The sequence below is a fragment of the Planococcus citri genome, chromosome 3 (genome assembly GCF_950023065.1).
Source record: "Planococcus citri chromosome 3, ihPlaCitr1.1, whole genome shotgun sequence".
Lineage (NCBI taxonomy): Eukaryota > Metazoa > Arthropoda > Insecta > Hemiptera > Pseudococcidae > Planococcus > Planococcus citri.
The window spans coordinates 48772629-48789284 of NC_088679.1; the positions used below are offsets into that span (position 1 = coordinate 48772629).

Sequence of the window (16656 nt, forward strand, 5' to 3'; positions counted from 1 at the left end):
GCAACAGAGCTTGAAATACAGACTCCTATATGACTGACATGCGAATCATAAGCTATAGGTAATAAAACAATCAAAATAAAACGTAAGTTGAATTCGCAAAGATTATTGGGATGCGTCGAAGCAATGTTACGCATTTTTAAAACGGTTAGCGCACAATTTTCGCACGTATGTGCCATAAACGAACAAAACAGACAGCGAGTTGTGCAATTACTATAATGATAACGACGACGGTGACGTCGACCAAGAGGAGGGAACTTAACGTTGGAACTTCTCTGAACCAGGAAATGCAGCGGAGCGAAAATGCATGCTATTACTCCGTCCGCGGTGCCCTTAGTTTTAAAACAATAGGCCACGCATAAATGAGTACGTGTACATGTGTACTTGTGTGAATTTTACTGTATATGTGTGCATTAAAGTAACTCTAACGTAGGTTGTAATGAAGGCCAAGGTTAGTATTACTGAGTGTTGTTACGTGTTACGAATAAAAATGTAAACAAATGAAGTAAAATGCCATTTTGCCAGAGTACGCTGCTACTGCATGCGAAAGCTCGACGGATCACTTTTTTTTTGGCACACTGCATTCTGCTGAGTAGGCTGTTGCATTTTGATTTTTTTTTTCTTTTTTTGAAATGAATTCGTTATCATCTTTAGAGTATGTGTATGCGCCTACAGTTATATAATATTAAAGCGTGACATAATCGTTATATTGAAGTGCACAAAATGTATTTTTAGTACTATGTACCTGTTTAAAATTAGAATAGTTTCGCCAAAATACGCTTACGTTTGGGTTGGGTTCAATGCCTACAAAATGTTTTTAGCAAGTTGGTACGAAGTACTTACTTACACTGTTTTATAAATGAAATAACTTAGGTCTTGGAGGCCTACATAGTACATACCTATACATATAAATTACTCATATCTTCCGAGTTAAACATACATACCTACATTTGAAGAGTGATATTCCAAAACTCGCTTTGTCCATTTTCACAACTTTTCAGGAGAGAGAAAAAACAGTTTCCCTTTAAACGGGTAAATTGGCTTTTTAGGCGAGTTTAGCACTTTATTTGGGTGGATTTATGATGTAGGAGTGTAGGTATACATTTCATCCACTAAATACTGCTAAAAAAAATTTCAATATAAATGGACAAAGCGCGTTTTGGAACATTATTTTTTTTTTAATTTCTAGTGAATTGGCTATTTAGGTGAGTTTAACACCTCATTTTGGAAGGTTGATGATGTAGGAATGTGAGTTAATACTTCATCTACCAGATACCACTGAAAACCCAACTTTGATAAAAATGGACAAAGCGAGTTTTGGAATATCACTCTTCATTTGTATTTATCAGTGTTGCACGAATATCAATGCATTTAAAACGGTTTAGAAATTTCAAATTTAATTTGTCGTATCTTATCGATTTGATTTTTTATTTAACTGAGTGATTCATACCAGGCTTGTGTGTAATTAGCACAAATGCAACGTAGGTTTGAGGACCAAAGCTACGCGTAACAATACACGTTAGAGGTGTAGCCTATACACTGCCTTAGAAAGAAACAGGGTGCTTAAAAGTTTGACTGTATTGATGGGTCAATGTGATTTATGAATACAAAATTCGTCGATATTGAATAAGAAAAAAAACTTGAATCGAATATGTTGCCAGTTTCAAAGTTTGAAGGAACACAAGAACCAGCTTTTTGGTAATATGTAGGTGAATAAAGTATTTCTACTCTTGTCATTTTTCAAGTGAAACGAAATACGAACTATGAAAATTGAAATGACGCAATTGTCAATTCACGTGTTCCAAATTCTACTTTTTTTTTTTTTTTTTTTTAGTGAAATTTCTTGAAAGTTTATCAGTTTTATAATTATGAAGGTATAACATATTAGAGGCTGAAATGAATCAACCTGGAATTTTCATTTTGTTTCCAAAAATTTGTTGCTTTAAAAATAATGCTATTCTTGATTTCTTGATTCATTTTTTAAAATGATGAGTAATAATATGGAAAAATGTTAAATTTTAAAAACAATGTTAGATGAGTAATCTATTTAGTTATTTAGGTACCTAGTGAAAAATAGATTTTGATACTATATTTACTTTTCAATTTCTTATTTTTTCAAAATTTTCAAAGCATGCTCAAGTTAGAATTTTTTTTTTCATTCAATAAATTCACTGATTAAAAGGCGTTACCTTTGTTATAGCGAACACGATTCATTTCTTCGAGTCCGAGCTATTAATTTCTCCATAATGTAAAGGTAGGATAGCCATGATTTTTCAAACTGCTTTCATGTATACGAGTATTTTTAGTTTAAAAAATTAATTTCCATATTATTTTTAAAATTTCCCAATTTTTCATCAAGTTTAGTTTAGTTAGTTGTTAGGTTAAGTTAGGTTAGTTTTACGATTTTTTGCTAATGATAAGTTGAGTTAAATTAGGTAAAATTTGTAGATATCTGGAATTTGATTTCATTTTTTTTGAATTTGAACTCGTGTTATTTCAAGGTGATTTCAATGTTGGATTTGACTGTTTGATGTTTGTAGACATGTAAAGTTGGGCTTTAAAAATCCATTTCGTCGTATGCAGTCAAAATTTTACTGTCTTTTTCAGTAACTTAAACATATATGTATACACGATTTAAATCTTTTCTCGGAGAAGAGAGAAAGAGAGAGAGAGAGACCTATACCCCCATTTTATTTTTAGTTTTTGTCATTTCATTTTTTAAATTCTATACCTATTTTTTTCTGTTTTGTTTACTTAGTTGGGTATAAGTTAGGTTAGGTTTAGTCAGCGATTGGTAAAAATGAATTTTGACTAAACAAATTACCTTTTGATGAAAAAATCAGAAATTATTGATTCACAAATCTCAATTTTGTATTTTAATCTTCCAAATTTCACCTATGCAATAATTAAGCATTTTTTCCGATTTTTTTTCAAAACTCTCAGCAGAAAGAATTATTATCTGAGAATTTTTTTCACATTTGAAAATTGATTTTACCTATTTGACATATATCGGGAATCGAGCTCATCTGTTATTTTTACGTAATATTCATAGACAAGTTGAGATTTGATTTAGGTAGCTTCAACTTGAACAATAGCAGAAAATTAAAAGTAAATGGTCAAAACAAACCAATAAGCTTTAATAATAATTTTGGGTTCAATTTTGGAATCTTGGAAATATGTACCTGGAGTTTTTTTTTAAACTCTATGATTAAGCGTGTTACTATTATTTTGTCCACCTCGATAAAATAATTTATTAGGAGAGCGACATTTGTAAGTTGTTGTTGTTTTTTTAGTGGTAGTTTTGACTATTAAATAATCCTTTATAGGTTACCAATTTTAATGTCAACGGTATCTCTCATAAATGGGCTAAAACAATAATAAAACAATAGGTACCAAGATAATGACGATAATGGTGACCAGAAAAAAAAGAAAAAGAAAAGAGAGAAAAAAAGGGAAAAAAGGCATACCCAAAAAACCGCAAACGAACGTTGCTTATTCATGCGGTAGGTATTACATATATGCGCTATAATTTCAACTTTGAGATTTTTGTACGTAAATTTTTTATTGAATAAAATCGTATTTGATAAAGTTTTAGAACTCGAGTTGAATCTGGAATAAAATTTGCCGCTTTCGATATTCGAGTAAATCGCGTAGAACCGCCCTATTCGTGACAAATCGTTTTGAGAAAGCTAAAACATTAAGATTCGTGACATGATACAAAAACGTTTTACAAAAAATTCTTTTTCAAAGATGTATTTTCGATTTATTATGTATGAAAAACATACGTTAAAATGTGAGGTTTTGAAGAAACGAACTTTGCTTTAAAGAATGAACGTTTAAAACAAATTATCGGTTACGAAAAACCTTTGTAGCGGTAGGTATTTAAAAAAAGATTAGAATTAAGCTGACGATTAATTATTTAAGAACTTTAGCGTCTTAATCGAAGAGTATTACGTACCCCTATGGACACAGAACTAACTACCCAGTACCCACTTTACCTTACAATAAGTATGAATAAAAAATCGACGAGAAAAATAATGTAGGTACCTGTAATGATTCATGAAAGGAAAATGTAAAAGAAAAATTCCGTTACATCGGACGTGGGTGTTTTTTTCCCTTCAAATTAATGAATGATGCATGTTTTTTCATTGCATACGTTTACTTATTATTTACCTATCAATAATTTTGTTTCGATGCATTGATTTTTTTTTTGTTTGCAGAAGATGAACATTTGAAAATATCATTTGAAGAGTAATTTTTGCGATAGCAGTAGCATATTCATGGACAAAAGATTACTCATCGCTCTGTATCCATTTTGAAATTCCCTACTTCAAGACGTGGTACCTTACCTATATCTACTTATAATATGTACTTACTTACAGGATACTAATAAATACCCGGTACATCTTTTAGGAATACGTACGACAAATTGTACGTATTTTGAGAATAGGTATCTTTATTTATAATTCATAAGCTCGTGAGGATAGGCAAATAAAGCCAGTAACCAATGAGCTTTTGTACACAGTTACGCATAATTATACACTTTAAACAGATGTATCTACAGTTACAAATTTTTACGTCTTTACATTAGTTTTGTAAATATTGACGACGAATTTTTATCCCCTAATGAAAGGGTATTAGGTAGGTACCTAAATTCCTTGTAAAACCGAAAATGAAATTTCAAAAACATAATAGTTAATCTATACCTATTTTATTATTTCTTCGTTCTTCCAATAATTATTAAAGTAACCTTTTTGGGCTTATTTTTTGTAAAATTTACAGATTATCACCGTTAGAGGTGGTGACTGGAGTGAATCTAATTTTATAGCGAAAAATTGTACCTGCGTGTATCTTCATTTTTTAATGAATATATGTAATTACGCATTAAGCTGCTACCTTTGGTACAATCTTCCGGGTGTGGTTACCTTATCGATAATGTACAAATAAACATCGTTGATAAGCTTCAATTAACAACCTAAGTAAATAAGTAAACGTATCGTAGGTACCTAAGGAAAAAATTCCACCATCGTAAATATTTGGCTAAGGATTTCAAGTACATATCGTCGAAAAAAACTAGGTATCGGTATCATTATATGAGCATATGCATGTAAGTTTGAGAGGAATTAAAACGCTCGGGTTGACAGATAATCGGAAATTCGCCGCTTTATTTTCATTTACTTAATATACGTATAGCTTCAGATAAGGTAAGAAAATTAGGTTGAATTTCAATTGTGTTCTTTATAAGAGTAATGTTACCTATGTCAGAGCTTTGATTTATTCTACACGAATATCAAACCTAAATATAGAAAAATTAACGTTTGAAAATCCAGACAAATTTTTTTAAAAAATAGCGATCTTAATAGGTAGGTACTTATTTGATGATAACTGGATGATAATAACGATTCAATCGTCATGAACACAAATTGAACTATATGTAGGAGAGCGTAAAAAATTGTAATATTTTTTTTTTACAAAAAATAGGAATTCTATTGATAATAAGACCTACATATTTCATTAATTTGTGCAACCGTAACAGGAAAAACTCGAGTCGTATGCAGTTCCTACGTGAGAATTCACGAGGGGAAGAGACGCGGAAACGTTATTGGCGTAGGTCGTGCGCTTGTGTTTATATCTTCAGCATTATAAATACAAACGTCTCGTCGTAGAGTTTCCGAAATGATCCCAAACAATCCATAGTCGTGTTATGACGTCACTGTACCTTCTCTCGTCCTCGTCGTCGTCGTCGTCTCTCATTTAATGCGCACCGTTATCAGAACATCTACATTTTGGCAAATTAAAAATTGTAAAATTGAAAAAAACATTGAGTGGGCACATATGGAAGTATATTTTTAATAGTGTAAAATTGTCTACATTTCACGCTCTACAGGAACATGACGCAATGATTTCCATGGAGAATCTTAGCTTTCACCCCTCAAGTTTAAACTTCACTTTAATAATACATATAATTAGTTATTAAATAGGAAAATTATGAACATTGAACTTGGATACAAGTCGAACAATGAGAGCTAGGAACTAGGATTATGAAAATCGTTGCCTCCTGTAGAGTGTCAAATGTAGATAATTTTACAGTAAAACATCCCTATGTTCACTCTGACTCAGCTTCGTCTTTAATTTTATAATACAAAATAAAATACCACGAAATAATAATACTTGGAACGTGTCAATTCAGGAGAGAAACTTTGAACTTGGAAACATCAATTTTATTCAATTAAGTAGAATGACGTATTTTCGAAAGATCTCACAAGTTTAAGTTTTAAAAGCTATTTGCAGGAATTTTATTCTTTGATTTACTTTAATTAAACACAATAAAACAATCAGATTTATTGCAATATTCCGCAGAACTCCAAGTGAATAAGAATAATCATCGGTAGTATAACAATTTATGTGCCCACTCGATGTTTTCTTCAATTTATAATTTTTCGTAAATGTAAATAATCTACCTATGTTCATTATGTTGTAAAAGTACAATGTTCTGATCTTCTAACGGCGCGTATCGCAGAATCGCAGAGAGTGGAGAGAAGAAACAGTGACGTCATAACACGGCAATGGATTGCTTGGGATCATTTCGGAAACTCTACGACGAGACGTTTGTTTATAAATCGCGATTATATCAAAGTGTATACATTCGTAGAACGTTAAATTTTCCGTATTTACAACGCACGATCGTGTGTAAAAATTTCCCACACACAAATCAAACGACTGCCCATCGGAAACAAAAATTACCTTCACAAAATGCGAATGTAGAACAGAAAAAATGCTGGTGGTCTTTGAACTCGATACAAAGGTAACAAAAAATTAACCGGAGCTGTGATTCATTGAAAATGTTATCTGCCGTTTACAAACAAAACAGATCGTATAATATGATCTCGTAGGAAATTCCAGAAAGCGAGGGAAGTTTCCATCGAAGAACGTAAGCTTTAAAATAGAATCCTTCGTAAAAGGCTCTCAAAGTATTGACTAGGTCAAGGTTGGCGGTTGTTAAAAACAAACTTATACGTATATAAACGAGCAAAGATACAAGTTTGCCAACAATTTTCAGCTCTTGGATTGTATATGATAAAAAAATACAACTCTTTCATTCCTTTTTGAATGACAGCCAATTCGACACTAAACTTGTAATATAATATAAAAGAGCGGGCTGATTAAACGCGTTATAAAATAATTTCACTGTCTGCGTTGATTTTCAAAAAAATAAGACGTTCAACAATGTAACGATATATTGTTCAAATTAAAATTATATTCTAATGGCGAGAATAATTTTTCAAAACAGCAGATTCATATTTTTTCATTGAAATTATGAATCTACAAATTAGAAAATAATCACAGCAGAAAAATTGACTCGATATGGTTTACTACTCTAATCAGACGCCGACCAACACATATTCTTTCATCTGGTTCATTCTAATCTTCACTAATCCCATATTGTTCATATTTGCAAAGTTCAATGAACGCTTATTGTACATTTAAATGCAAATCGAAATCAGATAAGTACATCTAGATACATCTTATAAAGATTAAAATTTATAACGACATCAAAAAAATTAAAAAAAAAATCCCACCTTACAAAATAGAACGTTAACAATCAGAAAACTTTGGTTATCAACTTAAATACAAATTACATGACTTAATTCATAAGATTACAAATCATGAAAGTTGATAAATAATTAATAAGTCAAAGGATTAATACCGTAATGAGTCGTAGGATAATACACCACAAAATCAAGATTTTCAGTTCTTTCGAACAATATATCGATAATCCAAGTGACCATTCGAAATATAAAATAACATTAATTGATAAATTATTACAATAACAGAACGAAAAATTGACCTACGCAATATAATTAAAATGAATAAACGTATCAAAACTTCAACACATATACATAATTCGGAATTAAAAACAAAAAAACTTTTTTTCAAAAAAAAAAAAAAAAATCGATTTAAGCGAGTTAAAATATTAGAATTCAAAACTACTAATCATGCTAAAATTAAAGGTACGAAAAAACGATGAGATACGAAATCGAATAAATGTACTACATATGTAATAGAAAATTTTCTTTCAATTATACGCTCGTTGTTTGGTAAAATTAATACACGCATTCGACATTTCCATGTTCATTGGATAGCAGAAATACAACAATATTTTGCGAATCGATTACTTTTTTCACGTCGTCAGGAAAATTGATAAAATTCAAGTATTGCAAAAAAATCATCACATTCCTGCGAAAGTAAAACATATTTCATGAATAATGACTTTACATCCGAACGAAAGTTAATTTAAAATCAAATTCGTTCTTACTTGGATGGAATCAATTTCCAAGGTGAAATTCCGGTAAATTTTAGAATAACTCCTTTATCCACATAAGGCAAAATATCGTTCGTTTTACCTAAGGAATAAAAAAATGTAATTAATCTGGCAAATCCATGACGATGACCAAGATATAATAACACATTCTAAAATAGAATTTATGAATTACCATCCGCTAGAACACAGCACACGTTTTTCTCTTCATCCAAGCAAACAAAATACCAAAACGAAAATTCACGAACAGATTCATCCCTTGGAATAAAAATTACACTGTGAGAAATTCAAATCGAATGAAATATTTTCGATTTCTGAGTGAGTCATGCTTACTTGTGAGAATGTAGAACTTGAACATCTAACGTAAGGTCCGAGGTGGGAAATAACTTATGTTTTATAAAAACGTCATTAATATGTCGAGAATTAAAAGTATCTACATCGAAGTGATGATAAGAGAAATTCTGTCGATTAAACAAACTGAGATCAGGGAATAAAAGAGGCTGAATTAAAAATTGGTAACTGTCCGGTAAGCCACAATCACAACAAAGATCTGAAAATAAAATAAACTCAATGTCAACTAATTGCATTTGTACGAAAAGGAGAATAAAACTCAGAATCAAATGCTCACCTCCGCAAGAACATAGTTCTCTTTGTCTCGTAACAATAAAACTATTCGGTATGGTAGGATCTTTATACAAAACTGAATTCTCGTCGGATGGCATGATCGATATTTTACGCGGTTTTAGCATCAATAATGGAGCACATTTTTCAAAATTTAACAATTTCCTGAAGAAAAAAATGAGTACATAGATTGGTAAAAAAAAAAATAAATAAATCAAAACAAAATATTTTTCTAGCAGGAGGGGCGGAGGGAGTGGACGAAATCCACGAACACAGATACATACCATGGCGGATGAACTTGGAATACGCTAGAGTACGATAGATTTTTCGGGCAACAATCTTGTTCCAAAATAATCACAATCGAATTCGATACGTCTTTAGCAAATGATTTTAATTCGTTGAATTCGCACGATATATTAGCTGAAATCAAATTAACTAAATGAAAACATTGTTTAGCAAGATTCGTGGATTTGCATTATGAGTCGTCAAACTTACAAGATGAATCTTCATGAAAATAAGAGCATAGCAATATTAAATGAGAGTATTCTTTCCACATTCTTTCAATACAAAACACAGCAGGTTTTCGAATCGAATTGGATTCTATGTTCGTTTTTGACATTTCGTATTCCCACATACGGTAATCGGAATTTTCGCGATTCAGAAGTTTATCCAAACGATCCGTTAAAGTATTTCTGAAAAAAAAAAATAATAATAATAATAAATAAATACACAATAAAAATTTCATCAATCATCAATTGATTATCAGAAATTAAGATATTAAAAAGCTCGAAAAAAAGAAATACGCACGGAATAGATTTTTTTTTCGTCTTCTTTGAAGTATCCAATAAGCCACTTAGATCTGCGATATTTTTGCTGTCAGGAGTACGTTTTTCTCGAATTTCATCAGTGAACCGGACACAGGAATAGGATGCACCCGTTGAGACTTGTTCGATCTAAAAACAACACAGAAACAGAATGAAACATGATAAACAAACACTTGGCTGAAATCGTAACAAATGCAACAAAACAGAAATACCTTGGTATCTGCCTCAGGAACTGGCATATTTACGCTACTTTCAAATAGATCATCCTGACTATCCACATTGGTAATTTGTGGAATGAAATCTTTGTCCAGCTTTGAGGGAGTTTCCATGTCGGTGGCGACGCTTTTACAAACCTTCGTAGATTTTTTCAAAATGCAATCTTTCACAGCAACCGACATACTATAGCTTTGTGATTCCAATAGAAGTGAATTAACGTCGTCTGTTTCTATCGTATCCACAAAAAGATTGACAAACTCGCTTTGAGATTCGATAGGTTCTATAATGACTTGTTCGCATTGAGAATCAACATTTTCAATGATCACTTCATCTTGAGAATCGACATTTTCAATTGCAAAATCGTTTTTTTCATTATTAAGATTCTTCTCGTCGATTACAAACTTTTTCAACTCTATTCTCATTTCATCGCATTTGCTTTCAGCGGCTTCATTTCGAAGATCAACATTCTCAATTTTATTGTCTGGTCGTTTGCAACTCAGATTTTTTTTGTCTATGACTAACTTATTTGTCGTGATTTTCATTTTACTTGCGGGTTGATCTTGAGATTTGACATTCTCAATGATGAAATCTGTTGATTCTTTGTTTGGACTCTGCTCATCATCGATAATGATGTTCTCTTTACTATTAATATCATCGGGTGCATTTCTTGCAATTTTATCAGGAAATCCTTCATTATCAGATTCACTTCTTTGCCCAGCAAAGGTTAAACAATCAGCTAAAAATCTGTTCATATGGGATTTTAAGAATTTCTGATCGCAAGAAGTAACACTACCAAGTTTGAACTGACGATTAACAGAATTATGTTCTTGGAAGGAATCGTGATTAATCCACTTCTTCGACTGTCGCGAATTTCTCGATTTGCAAATTTTTGTTCCATTTGGCCCGCTTGAATGTATAGTAACGTTTCGGGACGAATTTTCTTTAGTCGACACTCCGCTTCGACGAATATTTCCAGATTTATTGGCAATGGAAATTTGATTGTGATTCGTAGAATTTCCATCTTCAATCGGTGACTGGTCATCAATCGTTTCATTGGTAATTTTAGCGTCCGAATTCGTATTTATTTTAGAGAGATCGAAAATTTTATCTCTCAAAGTGGATCGTATTTTTGAATTTTTGAAAAGGTTGTTTTTACATTTAGCGATTTTAAGTTTTTCCATCGATGATGAATAGTGACCCATATTAGTTTGTTTCGAAATGATGGGTGAAAATGGAGTGAATATTTTGGTTGATGGTTCGTGACGTTTGGAATCTTGGTTTTCTTTAACGCTTTCAGTTACAGCTGGTAATGTAGAATTCTTCGGTTTCTGATCAGGCGGTATCGATTCATTTTTACGTTCAAATTCCAAAATATTGTAAGCTTCAGAATGAACTTTACTTTCCAATTGATTCTGTTTCTCATGCACCGGTTCAACTGTGGAAGTTTCATCTTTGGACTGATTCACATTTATTTCGTCGGTATTACTTCCAATAGATTTGTTTGAAACAAACGTACTTTGATCTTCTAAATTCAATTTTCGTTTTACTTTCTTGATAGCCATAAAAACTGGCGAACGGCAACGCGAAGAATCATCTTGCTTTATATGACTATAATGAACGAAATCCTTTTTAGTCGTAGTACAACCAGACGCATTATCTACAAAATCAACGGCAACATCTTCTTTTTTACTGTTTGACAGGTTGTATTTTGAAAACGCTAAATTCAACAGCAACCCGCTTCGAGCCGAATCACTGTTTGGTACGCCGGGGAATTTCTTTTTCAAAGAAAGTTTAATCTCCTTCTTGTTAGATTTGGTTTTCTGGCATAAAACAGGCGAGGTAAGCTTTGGTCTTTTTACTGATTGTTCGAATTCAGTGAATAATTTTCTACGACAACTGATAACTGAACCCACCGACGATCTGTAGCTGCCACTGAACCGAGTTCGATTTTTATTCGGTGACTGAACGGCGTTTCGGATATCTGGTAGTGATCTCTGATCTGCCACACTGGAGGTCTTACTTCTGAAGCCGCACAAACTCAAATTCTTGTCACTAAATCGTAAACTACTGACATCGTCGTTATCGGCGTCAACGTCGAAGTTTAGTTTCCTCTTGGCGCATTTTTTACTTGGGAACACAAATGATGATAAGCTACTGCTAATACTCTTGTTCGGTTCAGTTCGATTGGTGACATTTTGAATACTACTGGTTTCGGTTTTGGTTTCAAGACGTTGGTCAGACGAGTCAGGTTTAGGATCTGTTACAGGAAACTGAGGTAGATGTTTCGATTGATTTTCGCTGACGTTTTGTAATGATAATTTGCGATGAAGCCTCTGTTTTTTGCACGAACTTGGTTTGAATTTGAAAACAGGTGAACCAGCCATTATAAAAGACTTCTCGCATACTCATTACCTGAAATCAATTCATGTAAAGGAAATAAATTAGCTGATTACAAATTGAAATTAATTCCTACGGCAAAACTGGAGTGTTTGTTCGGTATTAATTCTACTTTCAGAAGACAGACTTACCCAAGTTTGGTGGATAAAAAATCTTCGTGATCACACATCGAGAAAATATTTGACAACTATCACAGTTCCATAGCAACAGCTCCAATATTAATTTCATAAACTATTAAATATTCTCAGAATTGATTGCAAATTGCTTATTGCTAATTACTTTACTTTTCCAGTTTTCGCATTTGCCGCTCACAGCTGGTGTTTATGTGGAATTGTTTATTGACTTGTAGAAAAGTTGATAAGAGCAGCATGATCAAAAACAAAATGATCGGAGCCAGCGCCTCTCGTGGAAATGAATGAAAATTACAAATAATTTTCTTCCTGGTCCGGGCTGTTTCTCTTATCTATGAGATTCAAAAGCATTGATGCTTTCTGATTCTGATTTTTTCTGAAATTTCTGATTATTTGAGAAGTGTTTTGTTTTAATTAAATACATCTATTTGATCATGAAAAGATGCATTTTTTAATCGGTAAATGAGACCATACAGACAGTTTTGAAAGTGAAAAGCCGCTTTATTATCTGCATTGTTTTCCCGCATCGGATTTTTGCATATCTACGTGTGATGTGAACTTGCGAAGGCGCTGTTTTATCTGCATTTTGCCGAGTACTTCTCCTATACGTAAATTGATTTATAATTATTCAACTAATCGAATTATTTGAAAAATGGAATCTTCGTCCATCGTACTTTGCAAAGATCGGCTTCAAGAGCAACTTCAAAAAGCAAAAGAGAGTCTTAAAGGGGTTGATGATAATTTGAAAAAATTCATCTCTAGGAACATTTCGGAAGCTCCATTACGGTAAAGATATTTATTTACACATTTGAGCATTATTTTCACTTTGTTTTCAATCATTTTTCTTACGAATCGACTGATTTCTGAAATAATTTAATATATTTATATAGATCTGCGTTTAACAAAACTGCCGCACAAACCGCTGATAAGTGGAAATCGAATAAAGAAGAAAGTTTATCTTCAAATAATCGGTGAGTTGTAATAATTTGCGGATTACCAAGTTGTAATCACGTTTTAAATAATTATTCTATTGCCGCTGTTACTGTTTTTTTTTCAGTCGTCGACCAGCGAGAGTGTTGAATGATGCTGACATTGAAAATATACCTGTTAAGAAAAGATTAGGTCCTAAAGTTCTGCATAGTAGGTGAGTTTCTTGCGGAATATATTCATTTAATTAGCTAATAGTCAGTTGTTCATGAAAGTATTGACATTACATATTTTTCAACAGTATAAGTGGCCCCCCGAGAAAATCTGATGATATTGACGATAGTTACATGAAGAAGGTATAATATTTCCCATAAATTAAATAGTAATAATTCACCTACTCGTGTTTTAAGTAATCAATTTGTTTTCTTAATTCTCGATTTTCAGCCCTCAGTACTTTCTTGTGTAGTTGCTAAGCCTCATGTTTTACCGTCCCGAAAAGATGCTGTATCAGTCAAAACATATACAGAAACTAGAGCAAGGTACGTAGATTTTTTGATATTTTACACTCTGAACATCCTATTGGTAACTAAATTTGATTCAGTCTTTTAATCAATTGTTTAATGATTTTAAAATTGGCAATTTTTCTACTTTAGAGACCGTCGTATGTTTGGAGCTTTATTGGGCACTCTGCAGAAATTTCGTCAAGAAGAAACCCAGCTCAAAGATAAAGTAAGATATAATTACGATGAATCATCATCTGTGTAGGATATATAGGATGAATCTTCATTGTGTAGTTATGCTTCGGCTATTTTGATAACAAAATTCATTTCATGTTTCGTTTATCAATTATTGAAAAATTTTATAGGAAGACAAAAAAGCAAAGGTTGAGAAAAAATTAGAAGAAGCTGCTAAGCGTGAAAAAGAAAAATTGCGTTTAGAGAGGCAAAGATTGATGGATATCCGAAAAGAACGAGAAGAATATATTAAAGCAGTAGAAAACAACATGAAGTTGGTTAAAGAGGTAATTCAAGATTACATTTTTCATCTTTTATAATGTAAATATCAGTTTATTAATACCGGTAAATGATGTTGATATAGCAAGAGCAATGGGAAGAATTGCAACAACCGCTATTTAATTATATTCGTACCGAATCATCTCCCACAATTTGTTATTTACCCAAGGTGCACAATGAAAAAACGACTCAATTGTTAGAACAGTGTCGAACCGACCTATCTAGTAAGAGAATAACTCATTACGCAATGTGTTTATATATTGAACTTCTTGAATAAAAATCATTTTAATCATTGTCATTTTTCAGAAATGATTGCTGAAAAAAGGCAAAGTGTGAAAGAAGAAGTAGATTCGTTAATTTCTCAGTATAAAAATGTCGATATTGAAGAACTGAGTCAGGAAACCGGAATGTCTCTTCAACACACATTCAGTGATCGCAACACGTCTGAAAATAGCGAATCGCATCACGATACGAATGTATCGAATGGCAGTTGGTCTAACGATAATAACGCTAAGGCATCTTGGAAATCTGCCAGTAACGACACCGATAACGCTTATTCAGCTAAAGAGCAAAGATTGAAGAAAAAATCGAAATCTGGTGAGTATCCCATACTAGACTTCTATCTTTTGTTTACTTGTATCCATCACGTAGCGGTGTTTTTTTATTTTTTTTTTATTGCAGAAACTGTTTTCGTTAAACAAGAAAAAGAAGACGATTACGAGAAAACGGTTTCCGTAAAACAAGAAAAAATTCCTGTTAGTGAACCTGCGACAGATAAAGATGGCGATGAACATTCAAACGTAGATCGTGATGAAGTGCCTGAAAGTAAAAGCGAGAAGAATTCATCTCCTGAAGGCGAATCTCCAAAAGATGTCCCTGAGGATGTTGAAAAGACCAGTAGCAAAATGCAAACAGAAGATACTGATGCAATGAACGATGAAATTGATCACAGTGTTTATTAATCGAGATGTCTACAGCTAATGGGTTCAGTATTCGTGAATTGAAAAAAATCAGTATGTGTTGTTATAGTTCCACCATTTTTATTGTTTTAACCGAAATTAGTTAATTCAGCAGGAAAGGTTTCAGTTAAGTATTATTTTTCAATACGAATTTGAAAAATTGGGTTGTGTGGTATTTTTTTTTCATTTTCGAAGTAAGCAGTCATTTTTTTCTCAATTTGTACCATCAATATTATACCTAAGTCGAATATTTATTTAATTACCGTTTTAACGATTCTTCTTTTTATTATCATTAGTGTGATTCAGTCACTTCATAAATTTAATATTTGCTTGAAAAGATAATTTCTTTATTACAGAAAATGATACGAAAATTGATTTAAATTTTCTCCGAGCCAGTACAGGAAGTTTTTTTTACGATGAAATTGTTAGATGACGATTTTCTGGTGGAAAAAATTTCATGTTCTTCGTTATCTATTAATTTTTTTTTATTAGGTTTTCTCTGCATACCGATGTGCGATAAAGAAAAGACTTCTCAAGTTGACGAATTTAATACTGTGGTCTCCTATGGTTAAGCATTTTAATTTCGTGCATGCTCATTCTACCATCTATCGTTCTTTTTATATTCCTTGATTTGTAGATGCGATACATTTTTGTACCATTTGCGAATTATTTTTCGTAGATTATTACCTTCAATTTGTGATGTTTAAAATATGAATGATGATCTTTGTATTTAATTTCAAAAATGGATTGATAATCAGTTTTAAAGTTGGCAAAACGATGTCGTTTCAAGTCAATTAAATGAATCGCAATCATGATTTATTTGAGTTTCAACTATACGTATCAACGTGAAAAATATCGTGCAGTTATTTTGCTGTTCGTTTCCTTTTGATTATTTGTGTTGAAAATGTCGAAGAAACGAGTTTTTGTTTCTTGAATAATCGTTTTGCAGTACCTAAAGTAAAAGTTGAGTTGAGAAATGAAATGAGTGTTCAACTTGCTGTAAATATTGTTTTCATTCATTTCAATAAAATGGTATTTTTTTCATTTTATGCCTACCATCCAATTTTTATGACAGAATACGTTGGTAATATGATTTATGTAATATATTTTCTTTTCCTTTTAATGTCAAAACAGAGATTATACATTTGTTTCAATATTATCATGATTATCCTTCTTGATTACAAACTTCTTTGAGTACAGATAGAAGTTGATTACTTTGTCATGGACATTTTGTTGCTGAAAATATTTTAG

General features: G+C 32.1%; 2 protein-coding genes and 1 long non-coding RNA gene across 3 annotated transcripts; 2 read left to right on the forward strand and 1 right to left on the reverse strand.

Annotated features, from left to right (window-relative positions):
* Nucleotides 1-329: 329 nt before the first annotated feature.
* LOC135840677 (uncharacterized) lies at nt 330-4444 on the forward strand. The gene is made up of 2 exons (XR_010557768.1): nt 330-448; nt 4218-4444. It is a non-coding gene; the product is annotated as an uncharacterized LOC135840677 (long non-coding RNA).
* Nucleotides 4445-7217: 2773 nt separating this feature from the next.
* Nucleotides 7218-12784, reverse strand: LOC135842154 (uncharacterized). Its single transcript, XM_065359537.1, has 10 exons — nt 12507-12784; nt 9975-12390; nt 9746-9891; nt 9434-9630; nt 9223-9358; nt 8946-9103; nt 8651-8867; nt 8493-8575; nt 8315-8402; nt 7218-8235 (listed from the first exon to the last, which is right to left on the reverse strand). Exons 2-10 carry the CDS (start codon nt 12360-12362, stop codon nt 8103-8105), a joined length of 3546 nt encoding a protein of 1181 aa, XP_065215609.1. The 5' UTR covers nt 12363-12390; nt 12507-12784; the 3' UTR covers nt 7218-8102.
* A 52-nt stretch (nt 12785-12836) lies between these two features.
* Nucleotides 12837-16564, forward strand: Pnn (desmosome associated protein-like protein pinnin). The gene is made up of 10 exons (XM_065359539.1): nt 12837-13292; nt 13397-13477; nt 13564-13650; nt 13735-13789; nt 13878-13972; nt 14087-14162; nt 14299-14454; nt 14532-14670; nt 14753-15043; nt 15128-16564. Exons 1-10 carry the CDS (start codon nt 13159-13161, stop codon nt 15406-15408), a joined length of 1395 nt encoding a protein of 464 aa, XP_065215611.1. The 5' UTR covers nt 12837-13158; the 3' UTR covers nt 15409-16564.
* The last annotated feature ends 92 nt before the right edge of the window (nt 16565-16656 follow it).

Bases quoted from the DNA above. Each gene is read 5' to 3' on its own strand.
- Pnn (XM_065359539.1), top strand. From the start codon at position 13,159: ATGGAATCTTCGTCCATCGTACTTTGCAAAGATCGGCTTCAAGAGCAA. The intron at 14,163-14,298 runs GTAAGATATAAT...AAAATTTTATAG, and splicing joins AAACCCAGCTCAAAGATAAA to GAAGACAAAAAAGCAAAGGT. The intron at 14,455-14,531 runs GTAATTCAAGAT...ATGTTGATATAG, and splicing joins ACATGAAGTTGGTTAAAGAG to CAAGAGCAATGGGAAGAATT.
- LOC135842154 (XM_065359537.1), bottom strand. From the start codon at position 12,362: ATGGCTGGTTCACCTGTTTTCAAATTCAAACCAAGTTCGTGCAAAAAA. The intron at 9,892-9,974 runs GTATTTCTGTTT...TGTTGTTTTTAG, and splicing joins TTCCTGAGGCAGATACCAAG to ATCGAACAAGTCTCAACGGG. The intron at 9,631-9,745 runs GTGCGTATTTCT...TTTTTTTTTCAG, and splicing joins ACGAAAAAAAAATCTATTCC to AAATACTTTAACGGATCGTT.